At 42.6% G+C, this 11,470-nt stretch overlaps 2 protein-coding genes across 2 annotated transcripts; both read right to left on the bottom strand.

The window, feature by feature from the left end:
- Nucleotides 1–6,634: 6,634 nt before the first annotated feature.
- On the bottom strand, nt 6,635–11,175 carry LOC135102198 (uncharacterized). Its single transcript, XM_064007022.1, has 2 exons — nt 11,088–11,175; nt 6,635–10,970 (listed from the first exon to the last, which is right to left on the bottom strand). The coding sequence occupies exon 2, from the start codon at nt 10,547–10,549 to the stop codon at nt 9,725–9,727; it is 825 nt and encodes a 274-aa protein (XP_063863092.1). The 5' UTR covers nt 10,550–10,970; nt 11,088–11,175; the 3' UTR covers nt 6,635–9,724.
- LOC135101777 (uncharacterized) lies at nt 6,862–9,358 on the bottom strand. The gene is made up of 4 exons (XM_064006070.1): nt 9,319–9,358; nt 8,159–9,066; nt 7,450–8,039; nt 6,862–7,303 (listed from the first exon to the last, which is right to left on the bottom strand). The coding sequence occupies exons 1-4, from the start codon at nt 9,356–9,358 to the stop codon at nt 6,862–6,864; spliced, it is 1,980 nt and encodes a 659-aa protein (XP_063862140.1).
- Nucleotides 11,176–11,470: the final 295 nt, after the last annotated feature.

The raw sequence follows: 11,470 nt of genomic DNA, 5'->3' as shown, positions 1-11,470 counted from the left end.
CTTTTCTTTTTGTCATCACTTAAGGCCTACTTCACAAGTCCTTTATTTCATTATTTTTTCTTTGTCATCACTTAAGGCCTACTTCACAGGTCCTTAATTTCATCTCTTTTCTTTGTATTATCACTTAAGGCCTACTTCACAGGTCCTTTATTTCATCACTTTTCTTTGTGTCATCACTTGAGGCCTACTTCACAGGTCCTTTATTTCATTATTTTTTCATTGTCATCACTTAAGGCCTACTTCACAGGTCCTTTATTTCATTATTTTTCTTTGTCATCACTTAAGGCCTACTTCATAGGTCCTTTATTTCATCACTTTTCTTTGTGTCATCACGTAAGGCGTACTTCACAGGTCCTTTATTTCATCAATTTTATTCGAGTTATCACTTAAGGCCTACTTCACAGGTCCTTAATTTAATCACTTTTCTTTGTGACATCACTTAAGGCCTACTTCACAGGTCCTTAATTTCATCACTTTTCTTTATGACATCACTTAAGGCCTACTTCACAGGTCCTTAATTTCATCACTTTTCTTTGTATCATCACTTAAGGCCTACTTCACAGGTCTTTAATTTCATCACTTTTCTTTGTATCATCACTTAAGGCCTACTTCATAGGTCCTTTATTTCATTATTTTTTCTTTGTCATCACTTAAGGCCTACTTCACAGGTCCTTAATTTTATCACTTTTCTTTGTATTATAACTTAAGGCCTACTTCACAGGTCCTTTATTTCATCACTTTTCTTTGTGTCATCACTTAAGGCCTACTTCACAAGTCCTTTATTTCATTATTTTTTCTTTGTCATCACTTAAGGCCTACTTCACAGGTCCTTAATTTCATCTCTTTTCTTTGTATTATCTCTTAACGCCTACTTCACAGGTCCTTAATTTCATCACTTTTCTTTGTATCATCACTTAAGGCCTACTTCACAGGTCCTTTATTTCATCACTTTTCTTTGTGTCATCACTTGAGGCCTATTTCACAGGTCCTTTATTTCATCACTTTTCTGTATATCATCACTTAAGGCCTACTTCACAGGTCCTTTATTTCATCAATTTTCTTTGTGTCATCACATAAGGCGTACTTCACAGGTACTTTATTTCATTAATTTTATTCGAGTTATCACTTAAGGCCTACTTCACAGTTCCTTAATTTCATCACTTTTCTTTGTGTCATCACTTAAGGCCTACTTCCCAGGTCCTAAATTTCATCACTTTTCTTTATGTCATCACTTAAGGCCTACTTCACAGGTCCTTAATTTCATCACTTTTCTTTGTATCATCACTTAAGGCCTACTTCACAGGTCCTTTATTTCATTATTTTTTCTTTGTCATCACTTAAGGCCTACTTCACAGGTCCTTAATTTCATCACTTTTCTTTGTATCATCACTTAAGGCCTACTTCACAGGTCCTTTATTTCATCACTTTTCTTTGTGTCATCACTTAAGGCCTACTTCACAGGTCCTTTATTTTTATCACTTTTATTCGTGTCATCACATAAGGCCTACTTCACAGGTCCTTTATTTCATCACTTTTCTTTGTGTCATCACTTAAGGCCTACTTCACAGGTCCTTAATTTCATCACTTTTCTTTATGTCATCACTTAAGGCCTACTTCACAGGTCCATAATTTCATCACTTTTGTTTGTGTCATCACTTAAGGCCTACTTCACAGGTCCTTTATTGCATCACTTTTATTCGTGTCATCACTTAAGGCCTACTTCACAGGTCCTTTATTTCATCACTTTTCTTTGTGTTATCACTTAAGGCCTACTTCACAGGTCCTTAATTTCATCACTTTTCTTTATGTCATCACTTAAGGCCTACTTCACAGGTCCTTAATTTCATCACTTTTCTTTGTATCATCACTTAAGGCATACTTCACAGGTCTTTAATTTCATCACTTTTCTTTGTATGATCACTTAAGGCCTACTTCACAGGTCTTTCATTTCATTATTTTTTCTTTGTCATCACTTAAGGCCTACTTCACAGGTCCTTAATTTCATCACTTTTCTTTGTATTATTACTTAAGGCCTACTTCACAGGTTCTTTATTTCATCACTTTTCTTTGTGTCATCACTTAAGGCCTACTTCACAGGTCCTTTATTTCATCACTTTTCTTTGTGTCATCACTTGAGGCCTACTTCACAGGTCCTTTATTTCAGTATTTTTTTCTTTATGTCATCACTTAAGGCCTACTTCACAGGTCCTTTATTTCATTATTTTTTCTTTGTCATCACTTAAGGCCTACTCACAGGTCTTTAATTTCATCACTTTTCTTTGTATCATCACTTAAGGCCTACTTCACAGGTCCTTAATTTCATCACTTCTCTTTGTATCATCACTTAAGGCCTACTTCACAGGTCCTTAATTTTATCACTTTTCTTTGTATTATCACTTAAGGCCTACTTCACAGGTCCTTTATTTCATCACTTTTCTTTGTGTCATCACTTAAGGCCTACTTCACAAGTCCTTTATTTCATTATTTTTTCTTTGTCATCACTTAAGGCCTACTTCACAGGTCCTTAATTTCATCTCTTTTCTTTGTATTATCACTTAAGGCCTACTTCACAGGTCCTTAATTTCATCACTTTTCTTTGTGTCATCACTTAAGGCCTACTTCACAGGTCCTTTATTTCATCACTTTACCTTTGTGTCATCACTTGAGGCCTACTTCACAGGTCCTTTTTTTCATCACTTTTCTTTATATCATCACTTAAGGCCTACTTCACAGGTCCTTTATTTTATTATTTTTTCTTTGTCATCACTTAAGGCCTACTTGACAGGTCCTTTATTTCATCACTTTTCTTTGTGTCATCACATAAGGCCTACTTCACAGGTCCTTAATTTCATCTCTTTTCTTTGTATTATCACTTAAGGCCTACTTCACAGGTTTGGAAGGTTCAGGTTGAGAAAAAGAGTGAGTAATGTATGACTCCATGCCAGACACTATCACCTCTGTTATGTGCTCGGCACACAGAGATGGGTCTCTGACATGGAACAAGTAGTCATTCCAAGGAAGATCAGCAAAATACCTCCTCAGGTCCCCCCAGCTAGCAAAGGCAAAGCATCAGAGGCACCTCTGCTTAGGGGGATCCTGAGGAGGGATTAGTGTGATAGTGTGATAGGAAAAATACAAATATGAGATTGTGATTGGAGGAGCCCAATGGAGTTGACAGGATAACAGCATAAGCAGAAGCATTAGACGTTAGTAAAAGGCCAAGAATGTTAGGCGTATCTCCAAGATGGTCAGGAATACAAGTAGGATGTTACACTAATTGCTCTAGGTCATGGAGGATAATAAAGTTAAAGGCTAGTTCACCAGGATGCTCATTGAATGGATAAGAAAGCCAGAGCTGGTGGTGAACATTGAAGTCTCCAAGAATCGAGATCTTTGCAAAAGGGAAGAGAGTTAGAATGTGCTCCACTTTGGAAGGTAAATAGTAAAAGGTATACAGACAGATAAATTTAGTTTAAGAGTGATTTTGTAGTCGTAGCCAGATGGTAGAAAACTCGGATGATTCAAGAGAGTGGGCACGAGAACAGGTTAAGTCATTGTGCACATAGATCCAACATCCAGCTTTAGATTGAAAATGAGGATAGAGAAAGTAGGAGAGAACAGAAAAGAGGCTACTGTCAGTTGCTTCAGACACCTGTGTTTCAGTGAGGAAAGGAAGATGAGGTTTAGTAGAGGAGAGGTGATATTCTACAGACTGAAAATTAGATCCAAGACCACAAATGTTGCAGAAGTTAATGAAGAAAAAGTTGAGGGGAGTGTCAAGACACTTATGGTCAATATCAGAAAAGCAGTCTGATCTGGAGATATTTGTGGTCCCCTCCCCAGATGGGGACTCCGAGGCTCGTGTAGGAGTCGCCATGATAATTTTGTATTTTTAGTGAAGGGTGTGTGTGTAATTAGGTACTAATAGCTTTGTGTGAAGGAAGAGAATTGTCTTTAGAGGGCAGGCTGTGACTACCTCTTGTCTTGTGAGACAGAAAGGGAAATGTTCAGTGAGGTCACAGCTGGGTTTAATGATAGGTTCACAGCACCCCCTGGTCCAGTGCTTTAGACCTCACTGGGAGTAATTATCGTTTTGACAGCGCCAGTTAATGTCTCTCTTACAGCTGATGTTATCTCAGTATTCTGGGACTCGTCTGGTGCCCTCTCTCCCTTGGCAGCCTCCCGCTGTGCACATAAATGCAGCTGTTGCTGTGTGAGGTCTTTGTGTAGGAAGACTGATGTGAACCTGCCTGACTGCTTCAGTTTGTGTGCTAGGTTGGTATGATGTTTGGCATGATATGAGTTTGTGCACATGGTGCTGTGTTGTGTGGTGTGGTGGAGAGTTGTGTGTGTCATAGTGTGCAGGGTAAGATGTGGTTTGTGATATGGCTAGATATGATTGGTGTGGTATGATTGAGTGTAATATGGTTTGTTGTGTGACCAGTTGTGGTGTGTGGTTTGATGTAACTGAGGCTGAAACTGGCTCAGGAGAAATCCTGAGTCACTTGTAACAGCAGTCAAGCTTCTCAGCTCAGGTTAATGATTCAGTTCAGGTCACAGCTTCTTTATATGTGAATGTCCTGAGTCATAGCTCTTGTGTGTAAGGGTGTTGAGGCTTCTGTTGTGAAGAGCAAGACCTTGCAAGAGGCTTCTCTTGTGGAGGCTGAGGCCCTGCAGGAGGCTTTTGTTGGTGCTAGTAGTGTGGAGGGTGTTGGCCTGTGTTTGGAGATGATGCAATCACTACTTAGTAGGATTACATCATTAGAGAGTGTGGTTAAGAGCCTGATGGAGGAAAATTGAGTTCTCTGTTCTAAAATTCAGACAACAGATACTTTACCTGGTAAAGCGTCTGTCTCAGAAGAAGAGTGGAGGGTGGTTTTCAGTGCTGGGTTTTGTTAGGCTCAGGAAGGCAACACAGGAGGGAGTGGAGTTGTAAAACTCCTTCCAGGTGCTCTGTAGGGTTGAGGAGGGGGAAAGACAGGCAGAGAAGGTTCAAGAGGATAAGGCAGTCACTCATTCCCTGCCTTCAGATAAGGTTCTGGTTGTTGGGGACAGTCAGGTTAGATTTTTAGATAGAACCTTCTCTGCTAGATATAGGTAGTGCATGACACAGGTGTGTTTTCCTGTGGCCAGAATAAGGCATGTTTATGATAGGATAGAGGCATAAATGGCAGGCAAAGGGACCCATTCCATCATCTACTTCCACACTGTGCAAAACAACATGAACTGAGTGCCCAGTGAAGAGTTGTTGCTTCATTTCAAGGTGGCTTTAGGTAGGGTTAGGGACAAGTGGGAATTCCCATGGGGTGTGGGTCCTGTTGAGGGGGTCTGGAAAGGTGCACTTGGCACTCCAGGGCTATTGCACTGAATTGTCAGTTGGCAAATCTTTGCAAGACCAATGGTTGACCCTTTGTTGACACCTGGGAGTATTTCTTTGGCTGTGACCATTTATACCAACAGGACAGGGTGTACCTCTCAAGGTGAGGGATCAACATGCTGGCTTGTTCCATTGACTATCAGGTTCATGCCCCACAGGGTTTTTGGAGTAAGTAGCTGGGAGACGGAAAAAGTAACTAGTGTCAGGCACAAGGGTACCAACAGGACAGATAGGAATAACAGGGTTAACAATGGGCACCAAGGTAAGGGTAAATTCAGCCGTAAAAATTTAAGGTGTATTATAAAAATTGCAGAAATATCAGAAAAAAATTGAGAGCCAGAGGAACTTTTAGAAGTCATTCAAGATTGCTGTATGAAACAAGTAATTACTGAACCTACAAGATGGGATATATTAGACTTGGTTTTAACAAAGAAAATTTAATCTCTGGAGCAGAGGTGGGTTAACATTTGTGAAACTCATAGGGTTTACAGGATCACAGGGAGGCTAGGTTATACCTCATTTTGCCAGGAGGAACTACTCAGGTCTAAGGGATTATATATGTAGGGTAGACTGAAGTACTTAAAATCGTTGGAAGCATATTATAAGCATTTAATACAGGAAATCCACAAGGGTCAGAAACATTTTTTTTATCATATGAAGTACAAGGGAGTAGTAATAATGAACCAAAATGGATGACAGTAAGGCTCATGAGAGAGAAAATTTCAAAAAGGGTATCTACAAAAGAATTAAGCAAGGTGAGGTAGAGCTTACAGACAATACAACCAGCTAGGAGTGTATAGAAAAATATAAAGGTCGCTAGAAGAAACTAAAAAATTAACAAAGTACACGAGACTTACCGTAGGTCAGTTGAAGTGTGCTTCTAATTTTTCGAGGCAAATCACCTCTGCTGGTGCGGAGATTTCACATGAGAGAGAGTGCGTCACGCGCTGCCGGCAGACTTTAAAGCAAGGACTCGACATCCACATGATGAACCAATTAGGAAATTAAGTAACCTGTAGAGCTTAAGGTAGGGAGGGAGAGGAGGGCATGTGAAATCTCCGCACCAGCAGAGGTGATTTGCCTCGAAAAATTAGAAGCACACTTCAACTGACCTACGGTAAGTCTCGTGTACTTTGTTAATTTTACTTCGGCAAAATCACCTATCTGCTGGGCGGACATTTCCCATGAGGCTTTGAAGCCATGTGGATGACGAGGGAGGATGCAATAGTAGAGAGGAAAAAGGAAATGCCCCACAAGAAACAGTACTATAACTATTATTCCATGGAAGGATCTTGTACATGAGACAATCATACAATTGGTGTATAAAATAAGGTACATTGCATCCAACTTAATCCAATCTACAAACAATGTTGAAATATGGTAACAGTTCACATCATAAGGTAAACCTAAGGTACTAGATACTAAATACTTAAAATATCCGTGTACTGCAACACTGGAGTGCAGCAACAAACCCAAATCATATCTTATTCTAGCACTGCATCCTGAAAGAGGTCAGAAGCAGCCACAATGTTCTTATTATAATATTTTGCAAAGGTAGATTCCCTAGACCAGCCCGCCTTAGCCATAATGCATGCGACAGGGACAGCCGCCACTCCAGCTTTTGAAGCTGCTGCTGGCCGCACACTACCAGCGGAAAACTTTGAGATGTCTATGCCGGACATGCGGAGAATGGTCCTGACCCAACGGGCAATAGTGTCTTTGGAAACTGATTTGTGGGGTTTTATGAAGCTAATGAGGAGCCTGGCATCAGTGTGCATCTCATCCTGTCTAAGCTCTTTAGTCACATCAATGTACCTCAGGAGAGTGCTACAGACACATAATCGTGGATCCTTAGGGTAACGATGGAATGTGACCCTGTTGATGTTAAAATTTGGTCTGGATTGTTTAAGAGTGCCCCCAACTGTACTGAAATGGAGTGTTCATTAATGAGCATGTCTCTGATTAACAGTAGTTGTAAAGTTTGAATTCTGGCAGCTTGAGTTAAGTCCATCATCATAACCGATTTTAGCGTTAATTCTTTAAGGGTTAATGCATGTAAGGGGAACATGGACCTTAGTTGCTCTAAGACAGGTTGGACGTCCCAAGTGTCAGTGTACCTGGGCTGAGGAGTTCTAAGATTGAAAACCCCTCTCATGAATCGGATGACCAAAGGGTGATTTCCTGCCCTGCATCCGTCCACCACAATGCCGAGAGAAGACAGGGCATCCCTCGCAGTGTTCACACACTCATAACCCACACCCCTGTCAAAGGTTTCCGTCAAAAAATTTACAATGTGACCTACAGTTGGAGAAGTGGGATCGACATTCCGTCTACCACAAAACAACGACCACCTCTGGACATGTGGGCGGTATTGCCTCTCAGTACCTGGTTTCCAGGAGGCAAGTATGATGTCCGCAGCCGCCGGCGAAACTCCTCGTTTCTGCAAGTTTTCCCTGACAGAAGGCATGCCATGAGCCTCGTGTGGGACATGATGGGGTGTGGATCTGTTGTGGACGGGTGTGTTAGAACATTCCTCCTGTTCGTTATCAAACGTGGGAAGTCTATTAGCAACTGGAGCAGCATGCCCATCCAAAACTGGGACGGCCACAGAGGAACCACCATCCAGCCTCGTGCTTGCTCTGCACGTAACTTCTGAAGGCACCTAGCAATTAATAAGAATGGGGGGAAAATGTAAGACAAATCAAAGTTTGACCAGTCCAAGGAAAAAGCACCAAAATATTTAGCCTCCGGATCTGGCAACCACGAACAGAATGTATTAACCTGTTTGTTAAGCCTTGAGGCAAATAAATCAATGGACGGTGTCCCAAAAACATTACACAAGGTAGTAAAAATGTGTGAGTCGAGTTTCCACTCATGTCTGTCATTAATCTTGCGAGAGGCTACATCAGCCAAGGTGTTGTCCTTCCCCGGTATGTGCGAGCATGTAACCCATGAGTCATGTTCCAGACACCAATCCCAAATCTGGGTAGCAACATCATTACAGGACTTGGACTTTGTGCCTCCCATTTCATTGACATAGTTTATGGCAGTGGTATTATCACAAAAAACTCTAACATGTCTACCTTCCAGCTCATGTTCAAATGCTTGCAAAGAGAATAGAATGGCTTTCATCTCCAGGATGTTAATGTGAAGCTCCTTTTCATCCAGGGACCAAGTACCACTTGTAATCTGACACCCCAAATGACCCCCCCAACCAAGGCTGGAGGCATCAGTAAATAAATCGATGTCAGTACCTGGCCTAAAAATGTGTCTGTGGTGTCTGTCCACATTGTCTAACCACCAGGAAAGGTCTAGTTTCATGTCTGCAGTAATATTCAAAGGCCTGTCAAAATTACCATACTCCTGTTTCAAAGCGGCAATTTTTCCCCCCTCCAACTTCCTGTAGTGAAGTTTACCTAACTCCACTGCTGGGATCGCAGCCACCATGAGGCCAATCACCCTGGCCACCTCTCGAATGGGGGCAACATCTTTACACAAAAATTCTGCACATCCTTGGCGAATGTTGATTAGTCTACGCTCAGGTAAAGAGGCAGTCATGAACTTGGTGTTAATAACATTGCCTAGGTATTCAATACATTGTGTGGGGGTGAGAACAGACTTCTCCATATTGATACAAAAGCCTAACCTCTGCAACAGAGAAATGGTGGCCTGAATCGCCTGAAGACATCCTGAGTAAGAGTTACTGCAAATTAATGTGTCATCTATAAAGCTGGTGATAGTGTATCCTTCCTGCCTTAAAGTAGCAAATACTGGCTTCATCAGTTTGGTGAAAAGCCGAGGTCCCTCAGAAATGCCATTAGGGAGGCAGGTGAATTAATAGATAACACCTTGCCATGTAAAACATAAAAATCATTGTTGCTCATCTGCAACCCTAACAGAATAATAAGCATGCCTGAGATCGACAGAAGCCAAGAAATCACCCTGGTTGATGAGCCTGATGGCCTGTTCAAAATTTTCCATTTTAAAATGTTTATATGGTATGTATTTGTTTAACCTCTCCAAGTTAAGAACCAGGTGAAATTCCCCGTTTTTCTTTTCTCGCAAAAAAAATAGGAGAGATAACCTGCTGAGTTTGTTTGTGTGTGACTTTAATGACTTTAAGCTGTAAAAGTTTTTTTTTGATCTCTCCAGAAATTATCCCCTGTTGCACAGTGTTGAACCTGTATTCCAAATCATTAAAAAATAAAGGATGAACACTATCGACATCAATATCAAGGTGGCAATGCTGAACAATATCCAAAATGACAGGGTCACTGGTAATTTTACGCCACTCATGCAGGAAAGAGTGTAGTCTGCCAGCTTCAAAACATGCACTTGCCTGTAAGTTTACTGGGGCTGCCTGCTGTGGCCGCCCCGGCCCTTGGAGTTTTTTGGCTCCACATCCTGATGAGTGGAAGGCAGTCGTGGGGCAGCCCTGGAGCCATACCTCTGTTGCCCGTAGGGTTGGAACCTGGCGTAATATCCCCTACTAGCAGGCTTGTTCCAATATCCACCAGGGCGTTTACCTGCGAACTTGCTAGTAAAGGCAGGCTTTTTCTGCGAGAACTTACTCCGCAGTGTCTCCGCTTCCTCAATTTGTCTGGCAGACTGGGACACATCGTCACTGAACAGAAAGCGAGTAATTGGCACCTTATCTGAACAAAGATGAGCATATTTATAGTTTATCTCGCGTTTCATGACAAAACGCCTGGCCAAATTGTTCCTGTGATTGGCATTGCCTAGCAATGCCAATGCACCATTTAGCATGCTCACCTCATGTGTCAACTTGGGGTTACCTTCCTGTTCAGCCAAATCATCCAGTGCCACTAAGGATTTGGTGATAATGGTTGAAGCCCGCAGGATGTCCTTATTTACCTCCAAGCGGAAGTCTGTCTTCCTGGCATCCAGCTTCAGGGCCTCCAACACCTGTGGGTTGCATTCCACTGGCGCAAGAGCATGGCAGTTATTAGGCCTCTTGACAACATCGTCCTCACACATGGCCTTGTAGTCCTCCTCTCTCATACCATTATCAAAGAGAAAGTTTACCATCTCTGCCACTCTATTGTCAATGTCAGCAACCACCGTGTCAGAAGGACCAAAGGCCTTAGTGCCCTGAATTAAGGTGCTGTCAGCAGGGGCGGCAGGCATCGACACTGCCTCATCCTCACTCATCCTGGCCGAGAAACCAGAAAAAGTGGCAGAACAAGGAGGCGACAAACCCCAGCCCCCCAGAGTACTGTCCTCCACAGTCACCTGCGCCGACCCAGTAGGGGGTGGTAGTTGCCGTCTGTCTGCCTGCAAGGCCTCCACTTCACCCCTCAAATCAGCCAAGGCGTCCAACACAACTGACCAAGGGGGAGGAGCAGGAGAAGTGCCGCGGGAACCACGTGCGTCAGCACTGTTACGTAATCTCACGCAACCATGCCTCCCACTCAAGCGACGAGATGAATGATCCCTGTGCCTGTCGTCGTCATCTTGAGGGCGAACAGTGGACCCAGGGAGAGGAGAAGGCCCACAGAAGGCACGTGGGGCAGGAGGGGAAGGGGATCGAGAGGCAGAGGACGCTTCACCAGACTCCGACAAGGCTGCCGCACTGCGATAAGGAGAACAAAGCCGTAAGCTTCCCATACAGTTCCATCGTCAGTGGAGACCGATAAACCAATAATACAACTCGCCCCAAAAACGGGTAACGAAGTTGAAGGCACTGTACCTGCGTAACAAGTATCGTGGCCTTATCTGAAAGAAAACAGCAAAAACTTGGGAGACCGTATGACCCAGAATGACTGTGTCTGCCCGACGCGGCGATCAGCAAACAACTGCCGGCAGCGCGTGACGCACTCTCTCTCATGGGAAATGTCCGCCCAGCAGATAGGTGATTTTGCCGAAGTAAAATTAAGATAGCAAGTGAAGCAAAAAATAACTGAAATGGGTTGTAAGTACTAAGAATACTAATGTGAGTGGAGAAATAATAGAGTGAAGAGGAACTCTACAGACTTAAATAACTATTTTCTCTCATTATTTTTTCAGAGAAGGCACAGTAGGGACTGCACAGGTAGAACAGAATTTTAGGGGACAAGAAATGATGCTAAAATA

The sequence above is a fragment of the Scylla paramamosain genome, chromosome 7 (assembly GCF_035594125.1).
Source record: "Scylla paramamosain isolate STU-SP2022 chromosome 7, ASM3559412v1, whole genome shotgun sequence".
In the NCBI taxonomy this organism is placed as follows: Eukaryota; Metazoa; Arthropoda; class Malacostraca; order Decapoda; family Portunidae; genus Scylla; species Scylla paramamosain.
The sequence above is the reverse complement of the archived record's forward strand: the minus strand, read 5'-3'. Positions and strand labels throughout refer to the sequence as shown.

Bases quoted from the DNA above. Each gene is read 5' to 3' on its own strand.
- LOC135101777 (XM_064006070.1), bottom strand. From the start codon at position 9,358: ATGGAAAATTTTGAACAGGCCATCAGGCTCATCAACCAGG. The intron at 8,040-8,158 runs GTTAATACATTC...ATTAATTGCTAG, and splicing joins CCTCAAGGCTTAACAAACAG to GTGCCTTCAGAAGTTACGTG. The intron at 7,304-7,449 runs GTCCATGTTCCC...ACTCCATTTCAG, and splicing joins CCTGTCTTAGAGCAACTAAG to TACAGTTGGGGGCACTCTTA.
- LOC135102198 (XM_064007022.1), bottom strand. From the start codon at position 10,549: ATGAGTGAGGATGAGGCAGTGTCGATGCCTGCCGCCCCTGCTGACAGC.